At 47.4% G+C, this 20,872-nt stretch overlaps 1 protein-coding gene across 6 annotated transcripts in view; it reads right to left on the bottom strand.

Annotated features, from left to right (window-relative positions):
• Positions 1–19,532, bottom strand: part of SBF1 (SET binding factor 1) — a 133,516-nt gene extending 113,984 nt beyond the window's left edge. For all 6 annotated transcript variants that reach the window (XM_067531405.1, XM_067531409.1, XM_067531406.1 and 3 more), the window contains exon 1: positions 19,291–19,532. In XM_067531405.1, the coding sequence (XP_067387506.1) occupies positions 19,291–19,345 (55 nt within the window). In that variant the 5' untranslated portion in view covers positions 19,346–19,532. The remainder of the gene's footprint in view (positions 1–19,290) is intronic.
• Between the last annotated feature and the right edge of the window lie 1,340 nt (positions 19,533–20,872).

The following is a 20,872-nucleotide window of genomic DNA, read 5'->3' as shown; positions in this document are numbered from 1 at the left end:
CAAGCAACTTGTGTGTATTCTCCCGTAAAAATTTTACCTGGATGCCCAAGGAAGCAGCCATGTGCTGCAAAAGGTCCTGGTACACCTTGAAATCCTCGGGCACCGAGGAAGAAGAGGAACCTGGTACCATTGAATCGTCAGGAGTTGATGAAGAAGCAAGTCAAGTACGCCAGGCATGGAACCTGCTCCTGAACTGTCAGACCCAGACAAGACATGACTGGAGGCCTTGAAGGAGAAGGCTCAACAGCTACCAGATTGTAGTTGATCACCAACAGTAGCCACCAATAGGACCGGTGATTTTGCTCTGGAGCGGGATGAAGAATGTTAACTCTGGGATCAAAGAACATCCCAAGGATTCCAGGAAGGCCACTAGGGGTATGGATAAAGCACTGGTGGCCAGTAGGCACTGGGCCAAGTGCCCTGTCCCAACCACACAGATAGTATCAATCTCAATGCCTATCTGGCTCTGAGAACGGTCCCTGGTGCCAACTGGGTGATGAAGAATGGGAGGAAGACCCTGACCTGGATCCAAGGAGTCTTGGTTTTCTGGTAACAACAGTGGAGCTAGCCCTGAGGAGCAAGCAGACTGCTAGAAAACGTTGGTGCCGAATGCACCAGTGCCAAAGAGGTCCTCAGAGCCAGGACTGCCACCAGCCTCACCTCTATAGTCCATGGTGCAGAAAGTGCAGGCTGCTATGCCAAGAGTGTGTCTCTGCAAAATGACCAAATGGGGCCAACGAGGCAGTGGCCCTGACAAAGTCCCAGACCAGTAGAGAGTCCGGAACAGATAAGCAGAGTAAATCTGCTATCACCTGGTATGCCACCAACATTGAGATGAAGGGAAATTCTCAGAAAACAGAGAGACAACGTGAAGTCATAACCACAGAGAGCTCCGATTCCAGCCACGGGTGGTTAGAAGGAACTGGGGGGACGGCTCTGCCTCACATAACCAGGGGAGAGGCTATTGCCGCAAGCACTGCCTTGACGGGTACTACTAAGCAAAAATCTCCACACACATCTACGTGGAATACACAGCTGCATCTACTCAAAGAACTCTCTTTGCTGGTTCTCTTGTTTGCAGAAGAGACCTTTTTGCCATGGGCATGTCCCAAGGAGGACTAGAACAGGAAGGCAAAGATGTTCTCAAATGCCCCCACTGCCCCTGAAGTGTGCCCCCAAGCAATGGCACAAGCCTACTGCACACTCTCTCTACAATCCTCTGCATTCCAGTTTAACATTCATTCCCTGCCTTCGGGCCAACTGCTCCAACTTGCTGCCATGTTTGTGAACTGAACAAGATGCCAAGATAATGGTATCAGAAGTAAAGAAATGGAAGAATCCTATTGCCATAGTTCCTGTCCAGTCCATCTCCCCTTGGCCAAGACAGACTTCTTTCTTACAGCATGTTTCAAAAGGCTCAAGCAATGGATCTTCCAACTCTTCTATGGAGACTATTCCACAGCCCCATACATCCCCCAGTCAATTCTTCCTCTCATACAGCCTAAGGTTTTCTAATTTGATCCCAACACTCTTTGCTGAACTCTAAATTACACTAAATTCCATTCCCTCAGTGTTTTAACTATTCAGATATTTGCAGATTTATGTCCTCTTCTCCCAAGTCATTGCTTAGCCAAGCTACACACATTTAGTTCTTTTAACCTTCCCTCATAAATCAAGACCTCCAGCTGTCTGATCATTTTGTTGCTACCCTCTGAACTCCATCTGATTGATAAATAATTTTCTGGAAATGAGGGGCTTGGAGCTGAACGCAATGCTCCAGGTGTGGTCACATCACAGCATCAAAAAGAGAGTCTTGCTTCCCTGCTCATGAGTCCTGTGTACACAACCCAAGACTACAATAGCCTCTCTTGTTTGTAATACAAGAAAACTTGACTCTAAATTGCTGCCTATTCACCACCGGTCTCTCTCAGGCTTTGCTGCTTCCCAGGTTTCTCCCTCCCATTGAGTTTTGGATTATTTTCCCCTATGGACTAGCTGCATTTTCCTCCCTGAAACTTTATTTTGTTATGTTCAGCCCATGTTTCAATTCTCTCTAAGTCTCTTGGGATTATTTCTGTACTCGCTGACATTTGCAACTCCTCCCTCTTAATTTAGTATCAAATACAAATTTTTGAATAACCTATTTACCTCCTCTTCCAACTAATTAATCAAGACTATAATTAAAATCTGTTCTAAAACAGATCTCTGCTGAACCCTACTAGACAACTCCTTCCAACACATATGGTTTATCATTACTCATTGTTTACAGTCCTTCAGTTAGTTTTCAATCCACGTTAATGTCACATCCTATCGCGTTAGAACTCTTTTTCCACGTATGACTGTGTGACAGCAAAATCCTTTACTAAATCCAGATGTTCTATCTCCTTTCCCTACATCCAATTTTGTACTACTACTAAAAACCACCAAGTTTCTCTGCCAAGATCTGTTTTTCATCATAACCCTTAAAGCTGCAGGTTGTCCATGGTTCTATTACCCTCTAGATGTTCAGCACCTCTCGCTAGCAGTCATTGTATCATTGCTTTACTGGGAATACAAATTAGACTTATTGCCATAATCACTCCTCTTACCTTTAGCGAAATTCAGAACCACTTTCCTTTCCACAGGTCACAAGCATCTGACTGAATCACAGTCACAATCACTGCGGCCCAAGCAATTCTGTGATCTTGATTGGAGCCCTCTATTCTCATGACCAGCACAATTCCCTCAGGACCCAAATTTTCCTCAGCCAACCAAGTGCATCTAAAAGGTTTATAAAAACAGGAACTGCCACACTGGTTAAGACTAGTTGTCCATCCAATATCTTGTCTGATAATGACCAGAAGCAGAAGCAATTATGAAACTACCTATTAAAGAAAGTTTTTTCCTAACTTCTGTTAGTTAGTGGTTGACTTACAACCTAAACCTGAAGATTTAGATCCCTTATTTTTAAAGAAGTTATCCTGTCGTCACTGTAGATGTTCTAGTTATCCACATAAACATCTAGGGAATGCTATACTAAACTCTTTGACTCAATGATAAACTGTGGGATGCTCCGCCACAGGATACACAGGAATGGATGGAGGAGAAGTTGGCAGAGTGCAGGGGATGCAGGGACACATGGATACATGGGCAGATGTGCCTAGGCGGGGCTAAGGGTCAGTCAGGGTCTGCATGTGGGAGGCTCCCCAACTCCCTAACAATCCCTCCTCCCCCCCACCCCACCCCCAAAAAACCTGTTCCATACTTTTCCACCCACACTCAACAATCCTCCAGGTTCATGCCCAGGCTCCTTCCCAGCAATTACTTTCCTGTCCCTCAGCTCCTCCATCACCACCGACTCCACAAGCCTTTGCACTGCTTCTGAGTGGTGCAGGAAATACGTTTCTGTACTGTAGTTTAAATGAATTATCACTCAAAGTCCTGTATTAATATACCTAATAACAAATCTATTTGTTAAAAGTATTTCCTGAATCTGTTTTGTTGTCTGCATTGTTATAGACATACTTGCTGACAGGTACTGTGAAACAAATTACCTTAAATAATTGAAACTGACATGATTATGTTATGTTATTTTGACAAATAAAATATGCAGAATTTTAAAGTATTGTGTGCAGAATTTTTAATTTTTTGACACAGAATTCTCACAGGAGTAACAGTTCTAATCTTTTCCGATTTGCCTCATATGGCAGTCACTCTAGGCCTCTAATCATTTTCATCACTCTTACTTGAATCTTTTCTATACCAGCCTTTGAGTTCTCTCAGGCTGGATAAGCCCAGAGCTCCCCCCAGAACAGATGCTACTTCCTCTCCATCTAATAATGATCTTAGTGTGTTTCACGAGTGATCATCCGAGAACCCATGAAACCAGTAGCACTCATTTCTAAATAAAGCCCATGACAGCATCCCCTTGCTGCTTCTACCACCACCACCAATACAGAACAGACACAGATCTGAAGTGAGTAATTGTCCTCTCTGCTTCTCTCTAATGCAGAGAACTGAACAAAGCTGTTGTGTCTGGAGAGGAGGGAAAGACAATGCACTCACTTTCTGATCTCCACAACCAGAGCACTGACATGCAGCTGCACAAACCAACCCTCCCTTCTTTTTACTACTTCAGCCTGTCCGAAGCAATCACTTACACCCGCAGCGATGCAGGGCTGATCAGCACTGGGTAGTACCCCAACAGATACGCTGGGCATGTGGAAGCAGCAGGACAAGGCGTGTGCGCATTTATACAGAGGAGGGAGGAAAGGGAAAACCCTTCTTTAGGCAGTTTTATTTTTCCAGTCCTTCTAGGGTAATTTTGTGGTAAGCCCTGCAACTACTGTTCATGAGGAAAGGCCTTTCCATCTATTTCGCTTTCTGGAACACTACAGCTGAAGAGAAGACTGACTGATCAAGAGCAAGATAAGTGCATTACTAAATTTATTAAGGACACAAGCAGTTTCTTCAAAAACTGAGGCTTTGTGTACACTGAGATCAGAACCATGCTACATACAGCCAAGCAGTTAGCTCACTCCTGATACCAGTGTGCACAGGATTTAAGGTCTTGTCTTTACTGCAAAAATGCACTGGTCTTAAAAACTGATCTAGTTAAATTGGTACAAATGTCTAATGTATATGCACTTGAGCTTAAATCAGTTTTGCTGCCTCAATAAGTTATTGACATGCTAAATTAATATAAGAAATGGTTAAACTGGTTTAAGTGAGTCTACATTAGGGGATTGAATTGGTTTAACTAGATCAATTTTTAAACAATGTATAGTTAAACCAAAGCACATTTTAGTATACACAAGGCCCAACTCGTGTTTGATTTCTCAGGAGCTCCCATGTTCTCACTATTCATCAAGGCTGTGTTCCCCTAATTTTCCACTGCTGCTACCTCTGCTTCAGCTCTACCAAAAGTAGTAACAAGCATCAGTACAAACAGGGCACTGGATGCACAGTGTTTTAACCACTGTCATCCGACCTGACTCAGAGCAGATCTGCATTAAAAAGTCAGCCATTTGTGGAGCTGCACTGGTAAGATGTTAAGAAAAAATGTCTAGCCTGGTCCTACAGATCCCCAGACAAAGGAGATTAGCAGAGGAGGAGATGTTGCCCTAAATTTAGGATGTTCTTGCTTATGGGAACCATTTTGTGTAATTGACACGTAGTCATTTACTTTGCTTTTTCAAGATTAAAAATGAAGAAATCTCTTATAAGCAGATTTCAGAACGTAACTGGGATGTAGAGGATCCACTACATTTACAGATGAGAAACAAAAATGTCTTGTCTGCAGTGCTCTCTGTAGCTCCCGTGGGACTTTTTATAGAGTAGCCTGTGTCCTGGCAACTTTCTAAGTTGGTTATCTATGTCCTGCTTCCCTAAATTCCCCTGCTGTTTCAATTGTTACAGCTTCTTCATCACCTGTCTTGAACTACTGTGTAGTGTTGCTTTCTACATGCATATTTATATTGCTCTAATCACTGGGGTATGTAGGCACCAGGAAGCTGCACTGGTCAACACCTGCCTTGCCCCATCCCAGTGGCTAGTGAAGCAATTCTTTATCAAGTTTTTAGAGTCAGGACACAAGGCTCTTTGGGATTGCCTGGGAGTAAAGCACTATATATGTAATTTACTATGGAACTTTTCAGAAACCAAGGGATACATTTAAAGAACCTCAGAGAGTTTAGTACGATAGCTGATACTACATCAAACAAAATAACCTCTTTGAATATTTGGGGATTACAAATGTCATGTATATTACGGGAACAATGTCCCAGAAGTACCTAAAACAGACAAAGGATCAAAGGCTCTTAACCACTTTAAAGAGCAATGGCCACAACACATCCTTGCAAGTTCTCAGTGCACAAAGCCCATTGAGCACCAGCAGCACAATCAGCAAAGTGAGATCCTGAAAAGGAAGCCACTCCTCTCCCTGGGACTGAGGTGTAAAGTGCAAGTTGCGATCTGAGACCGATTGATGGGTTTTAGTTATAAATCCCTTGAATTAGAAGCTGGTAGAGCCTGAGGCAGAATGAGTAGCACCACTATAAAAGCAGCAACCCATTTCACTCTGTTCCCGGAAAGGCACGACTCAGCCAGACTGCACAGCAAACAGGTTTCAGAGATCTACGGCCTCTAGAGCAAAAGAGGAATAGGATGCCCACAGCAGAGGTGAAGTGGCGTGGCTGGGACTCTGCTCAGCTTCCTGCAGCTACCCCAATGTAAAAAGCCAGCTTCCAGCGAGTAAAAGGGATACCCAAGCAGTTTGTTTTCTCTGAACACTAAGAGCTGTATAGATTTTATTAGAAAAATTCATTCAGAAAAAAACATTGTCCAAACCTCAGGCTACGGCTACACTGACGGTGGCAAAGTCATTGCCATCAGATCAATTTCTCTGGATCGACTGAGCGGTCAGTGCAGACCCGCTCAGTTGATCCAGAAATCGACATACTAAGACCACCTTCGAAAGTGGCATAGCGGTTCCCGTCGGCGCAGTGCAGTGAAGACGGCGTGCAGAAGAGGAGCCCAGAAGTTGACGGGACTCGCGCATGTTTTTTGCATAGCTTGCATAACTCCCGTCGACTGCCGCCGAATCCCGGAGGTAAGCATAGACAGGGTCTCAGGTACAGAGCAGCTGCCAAATACGCAGGCTGCTCCCCACAAACTAACGCATGGCTGCTTTGGGGCCATATTGTAAATAAAAACCTGATTTTTATCAGTGCAATACTACTACCCCCTGGCTCTTATTGCTCTGCAACCCCATCTAGTCATAATGGACATGGGATAGGAGTCTGAGCACAAGTTTGGAAGCTAGGGACTTCCAAGTTCTAAATTATTGTAATTTGTTGTAACAAGGTTATTTACAGTGTCCAAAAGAGACAGCCACTAGTGAGAAAGTTCAAGGACATAATCCCTGTGTCAAAGAGCCTCATCTTCTATAGAATGCAAAGAGTTACAATAAGGGAAGATGGGATGGAGCAGCTCAAAGGTTAGAATAACACTTCCACATTGTTACTCTGCTAAGGTACAAGCACGTTTGGTGGCTCTATCCAAGTGTTTTATGGTTAACTAACATGTCACAAATGGAGTTAAATGAGGAGGCTTACTGAACTGAGACTGGAAGGCATGTGAGGCCATTTAAATTTGGACCAAAGTTTAAGTGTGATGAAAAACTTTTACAAAACTAAGATCTTCCATAGTCTAATAAATGCTTTCCTTGAATTTTTAAGCAAATAAATCTCTCCTAGCTGAATTTCAAAATCAAACATTGCTGCACTAAGAACCTGGAAACAGAAAGTGGTTAAGTTCATGGATTTTCATTGTCCAAACAGAGAAATACAAAAGTAAACAAAAAGCATCAGAGAGTTATAAATTATATTTGCAAAATTCTCACTGGCAATAACTTAAGATGTTACTAGCAATACAGGTCAAGAATTTTGTTTACAATGAACATTTTAAGTTGACAGCTCCTCAATGTTCATACAGTGCTCTGAAACCAACCATACATGGAACACAACTGTATAAATACCAGTTATTTGTTCCTAATCGTACTGTTGCGCTGAGAGGAATATTTTGCAACGAACTCCATGGGAAATCCTCCCTCTCATGAAAGGGGAGAAAGGAGTGATCTGGGCCATTAAGCCAGCCAAGCAAAGTTACCTTGTAAACGTGTTAGCCTAGGCTCAAACACTACTCATCTTTACCAGAATGATAAAAAATATATTTTTATTTTCCCTGTCAAAAAACATTGCTTACCCAGGATGAGGGGGTGAAGAGAATTTTCTGGTACGGCATTAAACCCATCAGATACGGGAACTTTGGGATTTCTGATGTATAACTGTTATAAAAGTGGTCTCATTCACCATATCAGGAATACGGATTTTCAAAGAGCAAGGCCTGTTTGTTCTCTGTTTGTACAGCACCTAGCACAGTGGTGTCATAGATGAGGACAGGGGCTCATAGAAACTTCAAGCAGCAAGATAATAGACAAGTGAAATGCTGCCGGATCAGTGGCAGATGCAGACTACAACCTCCTTTACTGAGGTCACATTATCTCTGCAGGTACCTATTATCACACCACCACCCACATATTAAAAGTACCAACTAAATTTCCTCCTCTCACATTTGTCAAAGTAAACATGAATGGTTTAAATTTGCATAAGTGTGTGTAGAACCAGCTGCAGGACAGCTAAATCTCACTGCTAAGTTCAGAGCACTGAGACACTTGTTGTTTCTCATATGTCGTGGCAATGAGTTTCACTGTCTAGACCAGTGGTCTCCAAGCTTTTTACATCATACCCCCCTTACCCCTGCCTTTGCCCCCGCCCCCCGCTGGGGCTGGGAGCAGGGTGCAGATGGGCTGAGGCTGGGCGTGGGGGCCAGCCGCAGCGGCCAGGGGAGCCCCGGTGGCCAGGTTGCTGGGGAGCCCACAGGCTGGGCGCCAGGGCCAGGCCAAGCACCAAGGTCGGTGCCTTGGCTTGGGGGAGGGGAGGGAATTGGGGCCAGGAGCCAAAGAGCCAAGGCCAGGGAAGGGTCGGGGGGGGGTGGGGGGGTGGTGCGACTGGGGGCCCAGGGTCTGTGCACCAGGAACTGAGGCTGGGAGCTGAGGCTAAGGCTACAGCTGGGGGAGTGGGACCGGAGCAGAGCTCCCAGCAGAGTGGGGCTGAGTGGCACTTCCTCCCCACCCCCGGGGGGGCTGGCCCGGGTCCCACTGCGCCCCTCCCAGGTGTTCCTCCATGCCTCCTTAGGTTTAATCTGCCATGCTCATGAGTCTCTCCCCACTAATAAAGTTTATTTCCAGTGGAATGTAAGTCCTTCAAAGTCATGGCCAGAGAGGAAGTGATGAATTTTCAGATATTCAAAGCCCTCCATAGGACTATCAAGTCAGAGACCTTGAACTGGACTCTGTATTCAGTGAAGAGCCAGTGCAGAGTGGAGTACCGGGGCGATGTGTTCATAGCAAGCTGTGGTGCTAAGTGAATAAATAGCTGCCAATTGCACTTGTATGAGGTTTCTTTTGGGATGTGTGGTTTCATCCCTAGATATGAGCTACAATAACCAAGGCTGTTGCTCAAACACATGGGTCATCTTAGCCAGGTCTGTGTTCCACAAAATGAAGCAAACCTTGTGGCCACTCACAGATGAAGTGAATGTTTTTCACAGCCATGGTCATTTGGACATCGAGTGGGAGAGTCCAACAGGACCCCAAGACTGCAAATCAACTTCACATGTAGATGGTCTCAACAGAGGGTGAAACTATGGAGAAGGCAAATCGTAAGTGCTTCCCTCACCCTATCAGATTCAACTCAGTCTTGCCTGGGACCAGCTTTAACCAATTGTTCTTTATCCAGGTGTTGGCTTTGGCCAGGCACAGAGTTCAAAGATGGCGCTGTTTACATCTCACATACAGGAGATGCAGAACCGGGTATTGCTAGCACCTCTACCCTGTTGCCTCATCAGCCCCTCCAGTGGCTTCCCTGAATAAGAGAGAGGACAGGATTGAGCCTTGTTGTGGGGCATCTTCTCTCCCAGCAAAAGCAGATGCTCTGGCATTTGCCCATAGCTCCCCCAGAGCCTCAGAAGGGAAGGAGGGATGCAGAAGTTAAAGATATGCTCCCTCCTAAGCGCTTCAGCCCAACACCAGTCTTTAGTAATGCAGGCTCCTCTAACAGCAACTGGAGAGGACCAAGAAGTTCTCTTATTCTGCTACTGGATGTTAAGGAGTCCAGACCAGACATCAGCATTTGAACAGCCCCTACGTTGAAGGAATTGATTTCAAACATTATGTAAAGTGCCTGGAGTGAAACGACAATTCATGTCCAGCAGGTCAATGCAGTCAGAATTACAGAGAGGAGCCCTGGAGCACACCGCTTAAAGAGTCAGTGCAACTCTTACTTACAGTCCCATGTAGGCCACTGATACAACACTCCTGCCAGCACTGGCTGCCTGGAAAGCTCTTAGACCATTACTGAGAGGTGTTTCAGTGTGTACCAACCACAGATTATCTCAGGTGATAAATTTTTCTCACCAAGCAACTGACCCAAGACTTAAATGCAGATCCCCCACTGAAGCTCTCTGTAAAATCAAATGATCTCAGAGAAAAGGCTTCAGGTCCTGGTCACCTTTGCCTGAGGTCTGACTGGTTCCAGGCTATTTTCCCCCCAGCTGCCAGTTCCTCATTTTATTTTACTCTGAAAAGTCGGCGGTGAACGGATTTCATTGAATCTGAAACGTAGTGAGTTTTAGTGTTCGTGAAAGTGAGGAACAGAGAGCACTGACTGAAGTAGGTATATGGTGTGCAAGCTTCTCTGACGCAGCTCTCGGTCTGATGTGCTGTACCCCTGAGCTTCCAGCCCTAGGCTCCACATACAGCTATATTGATACCTTCAATCCCAGTCCACATACCCTTCGCAGTTCCAGTCCCGAGCTCTCCTTACCAAACCTTGCCATTCCACCTCAATCTTGATCTGCAGCAGCACTTCCTATTCTTTGCGTTCTAGGTTTCCCTCATATACACAACTTTGCTGCTGCCCTGCAATCCCAAACTGCTTCTAATCCTAAATGTTCCCTGCACAAAGACTGCTAATTGTGCTGTGTAGTGGTTTTTGTGAACAGGAACAAGGCAAGACCAAGTATTTCACACCTGAGCAAAAACGGATATGAATCCAGACAATTTAAAGGGCAATCCGCAAAGTTTGTGAAAATATTTTAAGAGTATGGTTAAGGCAAACCAGTAAGAGAATAGATGCTTACATGACATTAAAATTAAAGTTAGAACCACCCCTTTGAAAAGGCTAATCATCTGTCATTCAACTGCCAAGCCCCAGGTTCAGGATTCTGCATCCCCACTGAAACAGCGGATGACCTCACTAACAATTAAACCAAGGGCAGGAAGCTGACAGAAAATGCTGGGTTTAAGGGTTAGTAAGGATACAAGGGTTCATGAGGAAATTGCAAATGGGGTACAGGGCTAGGAGGAGAAGCAGACTTCTCAGTGGTTTATTCAGAAACGTATCTTAGATTGTGAACTCCTTGGGGCAGGCGGCCACGTCTTTCTCGGTGTTTTGTACATTCAAGCACACTGTGCTCTCAGCTAATGTTACACAAGTATTTGGAATCAAGCGGCACCTATTCCTTTAAAGATCTGGCTCTCAGACAGACTGTCAGACACACAGAGCAGCTTTGCAGTTTGCTTTCCTTGAAGCCCTGCAGCTGAAACTTTAAGAGTCCAAGGCTTTGCCAGTGTGGTAATTTGTCAACATCAGCAGAACCACTCGAAGCGCAAACAGTTTAAGAGATTTGAAAACATCCTTTTACTGAGAATGACATGAACAACAATGGCACATACACTCATATGATGAGACCAGTTTCCTTCTGTTGAGATATTCTTGCTCTTAAGAGAGTACTTTTATCTGGAGGCTCTGCAACACACAACCCTCTCCCCAGATAAAACATCTAAAGATTTGCACAGCACACCAATACAGAGATGCGCAGGCATTGGCTCAGCATATAAACAGGCTGTGGCAAGGCCCTGTAATCACAAGGTGCAAGTGATTGGACAGAGATTAGAAGAGAGCGTCATGCAGCTACAGTCTGCAGGGGGATTTCTGATTTGCTGTAAAGCTTCAGTATTCTGCTTCACTGAACACAATCCCCCACCTGACAAAGGAGCAGGAATCCAGTGCCTGGGCACATTAATATTAATAGTGCAAAATGCAGAAGCAAAGATTTCACTGACCAGGAGGAAAAGCAATTAAGTCTTTGCCTGCTGGCCTAGGGCATCATTGCATTGTCTGATTTCAGAGCACCCCGTGTTGGTTTCTGACCACTTCATGGTACAATTCCTCAGTAAGACAACATGTTTCCATGCAAAAGTCATTGCTCATTTTATCTCATGCCCAAAAGATGAGGCCACTGTCACAGCGAAGAGTTCCTGCAAAGATCAGCATGGTTCTGCATCATAAGGGAAAGTGGTAAGTACAGGACCGGGCTCCCCCAGAAAGCTGATGTTGTCCACCAACTATAAACCTAAACAAACATTCTGAATGTGCTAGATTCCACATTCCATCAAGCAGTACCCAACCTCTCTAATGAGCCTAGTGCCGCAGCTGCCCAACCCCATTTCCTGTCTCTCTGAAGTATTCTGAACTACTTTTATCTTTAACTTTCATTTCTGCTCAGATGAAGCTGTAGCGGCAGAGCTGGAGAGAGACAGAGACTTGATGGAGATTTTGCTGAACTACTCCAGCTTCCATCCTTCTAAATATATTTCTCGTGGATTTGGCAAGTTTTCCTTTCTCTGTCCCCTGTCACAGTCCCTTCTTTCCTTGGATGTTAACCCATCAGTTCACTACATTTCTAGACAGACTCCAATGAAAATGGGGTACCAGCAGCATTTGAGAAACCCACCTGGTACCCACAAGTCTCTGGAGAGCTAGAATAGTCAACCTACACCCACAAATTTTCCTTTGGGATATTCTATGGATCGGAAAGGTCAAGAGCAGCAAAATAAGATCTAAGGCTTTAATTTCACAAAGACAAGTATATTTGGAATCCATCCAAAATAACAGAACCCTTTTCCCTCCTCCTGAAAGATCCTCCATCTAGTTTCTCGGCAGCTCTCCTCAAATCCCCAAGGGTCTGCATGCGTCCACAGCAGCCAATGCAGCCTCTCTCCAAGCTGCACCACATACAAACTTTATCTGTAAGCAGGGTGGTGGCTGCATCCTCCATGGTAGCAGCCAGTCACACAGGTTACAGCTGTGTCAGGACTAATCCAACCAGTAAGGCAGTTAGTCACTTTCTGATGATGAAATGAATATTTTCCAAGTTCAGCCACCATCCGAAGTCCTTCAGGGCTGGACAAGAGTGAAAACGGGAGTCCTGACATGGGAAGTAGACATCAATGCCAAACTCACACAAAAATATTAATAGCCTGTTGCCTGGAAGTCAAACACCTTTTGTACCATGAGATGGTTGGTTCCTAAAGGCTTCTCACAGAGGTGGAATATTTTGTCCAAAACAAGGAAATGTCACTTCAGCCCTCCAGATTACTCTGCACACAGCCTGTAAAAAAGCATCTGTAACCACTTGACGACTGATGAGAGGGGAAGCTTTCTGGCCAGTGCTAGACAGCAAGGAGATTAGGGCAAGACTGAATTTTACAAGGAACCAGCCAGTACAGTTTTGTTCATAGTTTTCTGAGGAGGTGGTGCAACTGACCAGATTTTTGTAAGCTTCCCTCTACCTACTGAGTCATCTCTCTCCCTCAGAGTGATCCCCCAGCAATAGAAAACCAAGTCCCTGCCTGTGGCTGTTTCTCATAGCATATGGTATGAACCCCCTTTGGGTCTCACTAGCAGTGCTGTGTTTGAGACTAGAAACGCTGCTGAAGTCTAATGCTAAAAAAGCTTGGAGAGAAGACGACGTGAATAGTTCAAGGTAGAGGTGCCCAAACTTCACTCAGTTGCTGCACTGAGAACTTACCAGAAGCTGGAGGCAAACTATACCTTACTGGCAGCATGAAACTGCAGCCACTCTTATCTTTAATAGATGTGCATCCCTCAAAGAGTACAGTGTCTTGGCACACAGTGTGACCTGTGAAGACGTCAAGTCCCAACACATAATGCCCCGTCTTGAGTTGAGCAGTTTTCATTAGTTGATTAATTTACTGGACAGTGGCAGGAGCAGTAAGGGAGGGGATAAACTACCAAGGCCTCGGGCACTTAATTTAAATGTCATCCCTATATTTCACCATTAGTGCTGTGCCATTAGAGCAAATTTGTGCAAGAAGATCCCTGCACCTCCAAGCCACATGACTACAAACCCTTTCCTTCCCATTGCACTATCCAAAACTACCTACTTCACACCATAGCATTGTCTATAGTTCAGCTTCCCAGAACACAAGCCACATCAAAGGTCACTACAAATCTGCATGACATTTACACACCCTTTTCCCTCCCTTCCCAAACCCAGCTTTCCAAACCACAAGACAAGGAAAATATTATCAAATTGCAGTTTTGTCTGTGCACTTACACGGCCCCCAACACCACAGTATCCTATCACCATAGCAGCTATCACAGAAACATCTCCACTCAGTGTCAGCTTCATATTTATCAGAACCAGCTACAGCACCTCAATTGCCACTGCACAGCTCTACAGCAGTTACAAAGAATTCAGGGGAAACATTTGGAAGCCCAGTGAACAAGTGCCCTGAAGTCAAACATCCAGCAGCTTGTCAATAACAGCAGAATCACATCTTCCATTTCCTTCACTTTTTATTAACCTCCAAAGAGGCAACCTTGTACTGTGATCCTGTTTGATCTGAAGTTAAGCAGGGATGGACTGGCTCGGTGCTAGTGGACGGGAGACTGCCATCCCAGGAACACCAACGTGCTGCCTAAAGTTGTTTTGGGGATCAAGCTGGTGGAGATCTTCCTTCTGTGTCAGTACTGACCTGGAGCCTGGCACTACAGGATGCTGTGCTACTAGATGTGCGTATTTCAATAAGATACAAAAATGACAATTACGTGTAATCATTAAAGATTTCATGGTACCTTTTAGAACAGCCAAGACTGCTATCCACACCAAATTCCAAATCAAGTAGTTATATTCTGCCTCCCTAAATTACCCCCTGCAGTTTCATCTGGAACTGGGATTCTACTTTACTTTTTTCCCCTCTAGACTGCTGTGTAGTGTCACTTTATGTTAGTCAACAGCTGCCACCTTCCTCACCAGAAGTGATTGCATTTCAAGTGACCCCCCCCACCACCACCTGCTGTTTACCTCTGGAACAAAAGGTTCTAAAAACCCAAGATCAATAACCAAGGTTCAAGTATAATCAGTGCAATGAGATTCAACAACATGGAAGATGTTAAGCAGACTTACAGGTTTTTTTACATGAGATGCTGCTGTTGCACCACTGTGTACATCACAGTACCACTGCTCAGAGTCAATTGTGGTGCCCATGCAATGCTGCTTATTACAGGAAAATACACTCTCCAACAGAGGTCAAATGCAATCTTAAGGCTCTTATTCCTTATCTTCGAATTCTAGTCTACAGACCTGGGGGGGGGAGGGGAGATATACACAGGAATTGCCACACTTGATCAGAGCTAAGGTCTGCCTAATGCAGTATCCTGTCTCCAACAGTGACCAGCCCCAGATGCTTCAGAAGGTGTAAGACCCCCATAGTAGGTAGATGTGGGATAACCTAACCCCAGACTGTGTCTCATGCTGCTCTCTACTATTTACAGATTAGATTACTAATTCCTGAATCATGAGGATTAATATCACTTCCAAAATTTTCTTAGCTCTCAGCCTCAACAACTTTCTGTGACAATGAGCTCCACAGTCTAAATCTGCATTGTGTGAAAAAGTATTTCCTTTTATCAGTTCTGAATTTGCCACCTGCCACGATTTCACTGAACATCCCCTTGTTTTTTATAAAACAGGGAGAACAGAAGCTGTTAACCTACCTTCTCAACACCATTCATTATCTGACATACTTTTATCATATCCCCACTTATTCATTTCCTTTCTATGGAAAATAAAGCTCATTCCACCTGGAACAATTAAATTCAGGAGAGCAGGTGAAAGCAGCATGTGAAGACAGCTCCATAAGGCATAACTAGAGATGGTAACATACATAGGTCCAGAACAAACCCACTGCAAAGCAACCCCATGGGAGAAGCACAGAATCCTTGGGAAACATTACATACATTTAGTGGCTCACCTACTAGGAAGTCATTTAGACAAAAATTAAAATAATTTGGCAAGAATTAAATAAAAACAATGCTCCAGTGCCGCTCACTTTTTCACTTGCTGAGATTCAGCCATGGGGAATTTGGACTTTGTAATAACTGTTCCTCAACTCAGTTTGATGGATCCATCTGAAGTCAATCCCACCTTGTTATCTCTCGATGACAAAGCTCATCATCTTGTCCCCACACTTCACATAGCATGCAGTGTTATGACCTGCTTTTTTCTAAACAGTGGCAGCCATAGGAGGGATGGGAGAACTCAGTGAAGTCCCTAACTTAATCCCTTCACACCTGCTCCAATTCCAGAATTTGCGCAGTTTTTCCAGCCATGAGGTTTCTTAACATTTTCTCCACAAGCCCCTTACAAGCACATGTTGATTCCCTTTTGGGAATCTCACAAAACATTTCCCATACATATCTAGGTTCTGGATTTTCCTTCCCATTTTCTATTAGAGAAACGTGCACAAAAATAGAATCTTGGTCCGTTTGCGCTTGTCAGCTCCATCTCTTTAGTTCCACATGAAGGCATCTACCTGTGATCTCATTATCTTTTCTTTAGTGATGTCACAAAAGACTCCGCATAATTAAATCCTATTATCCCTGACACTGCTTGGAAGAGCCAATGCAAGCTTGAAGGCCTGTTAAACTGCAGACTGAGCTAGAAAGGAATACAATGCAGGTTTTCAATGACTGCTTAAACTGTCTCTGTAATTGAACAGAGGCCACTTTCTCCCTGTGGTGGAGCATTTGACATGTGAATGTATTAGGCCTACAATGGTCATGGATTTCAGATTCTCCCTTCCACCCCAGGCCAGACTCTTCCTCTCTGGCTGCTGTTATTTAGCTGGTGACACTGCATTTTCCTACTAGTTGTAGGGGTGAGGAGAGGAATTCTGTCATGAAGCGAATTAGGCAAGATTAACAGCAACTGCTGCAGCCTAAGGGAGAACAGAATGCATCATTACAACCCCTCAGCTGAGGACCTGGGCACTCAGCAGAAGCAGAGTAAATACAGATTCCCACCTGAACTAGTTAACACTGAAAATCCCATCTGTTTTCAAAAAGAGGCTACTGCAGGAATTGTAGGATTGCATCCAAACTAGTCAGCACTAACAGGTCCTCATGAGCACGTATAAAGCTAGTTGCCGCTGATTACCTGCTGGTTTATTCTCCTGCCACCTCCCACCCACACCCAACCCTTGTTTATCTGATGAAAGAGAACCTCGCCCTACCCCCAAACAGCCTACACCTACTTAAAAAAAGAATAGAAGCCAAGATCACAATTTCAGAATGAGTTATAAAACTCATTTTCCAAACATGTAAGCCACAAAACTGGCACCAGTGAGAGCATATCACTGATATCACAATGAGTAACGGAGACATAGCCAATCATCAGGCCTGCAGAGCAGGTAACAATACAGGACTACAATACAATCAAGCATCCAGAGTGATACTAAGAACCAAGTCTACCCATATTTAGAGGCCAGATGATGCAGGCCTTCAAGTCATGGATAAACCCTGCTCAGATGCAAATCTGCATACCACTACTTGAATTGCTATAACCCTTTTGACAGGAGTCCACTTTCTGAACATGCTATCTGTTAGCCAATTTATAATAGTGACATACAAGCCAATTCTTAAGAAGCCCTCTCCCATGGCCAGGGACAGTGCCAAATGAAGCATGTCTTTTGAAAAACTGCTCCTGGTTCCCCTCCTCACAGAAAAAAATGGGCTCAATGAGCTAGTCTGAGAAGTAAATTCAGTGACCAGGTGAAAGGCAAACAAAGCTGTCAATAGCACAAGCTGCCATGACAATTTTCTGCTCTGAACACCAGAAATGGCCAGACAGGGATATACTATGAATCTCAAAGATGAAACTAAATATATTGCCAGATTTATAGATACACTTCACTTCCTCCAGAATGGAGTCATCTGGCCCTGCCTACTGCCCACTTCCCTCCAGTCAAAAAAAAATAAGACGTGCAGTAACTAGACAAAGGAAAAGTCAGAAGAGCAAATAACGAGAAAAACTGGGTGCAGATTAGTACTGGACAAGCAGACATTGAAAGTCAGTTTACACTAAGAGCCACCAAACTCCCATCACACCAAATTTAACGCAATCCATCTCCTGCTGAGATGCCCCAGATATAAATATTCTGTCAGCCTCCAGGAGGATGTTGGCATTTCAGAACGGAAACCAATCCCAAGCACTGTCAGGATTCACTGTACAGCAGCCCTCCTCAGAGTTTATGGTCTCTTGCCAGCCTTCTACCCTAAACAGGGCAAGGGCTCTCCCTTACTCCAGGCAGAATTCACAGGAACTTCCCCATGCACTCAGATGAAAGGCTTTTCCTACAGGGGTCCTGACCAGGCCCCAGAGACACAAGGGCCTGTGCGAAGACCCTTATGTGTATCTGCACAAAGAGAAATCAACGAGTTAACCAGAGTGAAGTCATGCAATTGTGTAAACTGCCACACAGAACATGGCCCCCATGACCTCTCCAGCAACCCTAACCTGTTCCTTTTACTAGCTGATCCAGTCCACCCATAGGGACAAGTGGGGGCAGATGGTAGCAAGGGCATCGCCTCCCTTCCAGCACTCCAGTGGAAGAACCTCCATGCAATGGACCATTTTGATTTCTCCCTCCTTTCTCCCCACCCAACCATCCTTCTCTCTCCAGCCCTCTCGCCCCCAACCCTCTGCTGCAATTTCCCATTCCTCTGCATTTGTTCAAAACTCACTCGGTTCCCTCTGCCCCCGTCTAGCCCTGCGCTGGTTTTACCACCATTGCCGCCTGCTTCCTTGCCTGCAATGCCAAAGCTAGGGCCTGCTCCTTCCCACCAGCCCCCACTCACCCACCAGCTGAGCCTCTTCCCCACCCTCCCCGCCCCCGACAGCCAGGGCCCACGGGCATTCACTGCCCCACTGCAAGGAGCCTGCCCCCGCACCCCACAGCCCTCTCTACCCCAGCCTACCCCACCCCTACCACAGCTCCGGCACCTCCCAGCCCCCCCACCCCTACCCCGACACCCCCAGTTCCTCCCACCCACCCACCCCAGCCTGCCCCACCCCCCAGTTCCCCCGGCCCGCCCACCCCAGCCTGCCCCACCCCCACCCCTGCCCCGACACCCCCCAGTTCCCCCCACCCACCCCAGCCTGCCTCACCCCGGCACCCCCCAGTTCCCCCAGCCTGCCCCCCCCCACCCCCGACACCCCCCAGTTCCCCCTGCCCGCCCACCCCAGCCTGCCCCACCCCAGCACCGGCACCCCCCCAGTTCCCCCAGCCTGCCCCACCCCCACCCCAGCCCCGGAACCCCCCAGTCCCCCCCACCCCAGCCCCGGCACCCCCCAGCGCTGGCAGGGCGCCACCCCCATCCAGCCCGGCCCGGCCCGACCAACACCCCCACACGCACCCCCCCACGGCCGGCCCGGCCCCCGCCCTCACCCAGGCCGGCTCTCCGAGCCCCACCTCACCGGGCCCGCCGGCTCCCGCCGCTGTCACCCCGCGCCCCCCCCCGGCCCGGCCCCGCCCCCACTCACCCCGCTTGTCCAGCTCGTAGCCCACCAGCACGAAGTAATCCGCCAGCCGGGCCATGGCGAGGCCGGGCCGAGCCGAGCCGGGAGCAGCGAGAGAGACGCGGGCGCCGGGGCGGGGCCGAGCGGCTCATGGCCCGGCCACACCGGCCGCCCCCACGTCCGACTCCCGCCGGCGGCGCCGAGCCCCAGCCGCCGCCATCTTCCCTCAGCCAGAGCCGGCCGCGGCCGTCGCGAGGCGGCGCCAGGCGCAGGCGCGCGGCCGGCAGGCCCCGGGCGGGAAGGGGGGCGGGGCTCCGAGGGGACACCATCGCCGTTGGCCGCCGGAGGGCGGGGCCTGCAGGGAGGGGCGGGGCCAGAGGGGGAGCCGCGCGGGCCGCCCACAGGCTGAGGCAGGGGGAGGGGCGCTATTGCCCCACCCCCCCCCATCCCGGCTGTGCTATGGGGAGGGGAGGGGGTGTTACCCCATAGATCACCCCCAGCTTGGCTATGCCACAGGGGGTGTTACCCCATAGATCCCCCTAGCCTGGCTGTGCCATGGGGAGGGGGTGTCACCCCACAGATCCCCCCAGCCTGGCTATGCCATGGGGGGGGGGGTGTCACCCCACAGATCCCCCCCAGCCTGGCTGTGCCATGGGGAAGGGAGGGGGTGTTACCCCATAGATCCCCCCCAGCCTGGCTATGCCACAGGGGGTGTCACCCCACAGATCCCCCCCATCCCGGCTGTGCCATGGGGAGGGGGTGTTACCCCACAGATCCCGCATAGCCCGGCTGATTGTGGCCTAGGATGCCCTCCCCACCCCCACCCCCACACAGCGCTCCACAGCCGAGCAATGCCATGGGGAAGGGGTTATTTCCACCACAGCCAGGCAGACAGTGCTCCGTACCTGCCCTGGTAGAGCCCCACCCCTACAACCAAACTGAGGAGGGGGGTGTCAGCCCCCTAGCCAGGCAGGCTGTGTTCTGGGGAGAGTGTTATTGCTCCTGCCCCAATAGATACCCATCCCGGGAGCTACACTGTGTCCTGCGGAGGGGGGATGTCACCATAGTTCCCCCTTAACTAGCCAGGCAGTGCTCCGGACACAGGGTTGTTACCCGCACCCCCATTCTCCCCACTCCCCAGACTGACTGATTCACCTCCCTAGGGCTGCAGTAGAAATTCTTCCGCTGTGTAAGAGACCATGTGCAAATCCCCATCCCCACGGACTGATTCTCCCAGCCGCAGAAATCTCCAGGGACCGGGGAGGGCAGGAGGAATGAAAATCTTCAAGAGAACGGGAGGGATGAGAGCGGATACTCCTTCCCCAAGGTCTCAGGGGAGCAGCAGCAGGTTCAGAGTGTGCCTCAGAGGAAACATCGCTCCTGGAGAAAGCTCTGCTCTCAAGTTGTATACATGAATCGCTTCACCACTGAAATGCAGCTGTGTCTGGGGTGGAGCGTGACAGCTGTTTAACAGGACACAGCAACGCAGTATAGCGTGTAAAACAGGAAGGGAATCCTCTACCCAAATAAACTGCAAGGAAAGAAGGAAGGTCAGTGCGGCTCCCTAAGAAATCTCAGATTTAATTCTTGGCCTTTCCTCTCGTTT

The sequence above is a fragment of the Emydura macquarii genome, unplaced genomic scaffold (genome assembly GCF_026122565.2).
Source record: "Emydura macquarii macquarii isolate MOO-44397 ecotype Brisbane River unplaced genomic scaffold, CSIRO-AGI_Emac_v2 contig_3219, whole genome shotgun sequence".
NCBI classification, from domain to species: Eukaryota; Metazoa; Chordata; order Testudines; family Chelidae; genus Emydura; species Emydura macquarii.
This window is presented reverse-complemented; position numbering and strand designations above follow the sequence as displayed.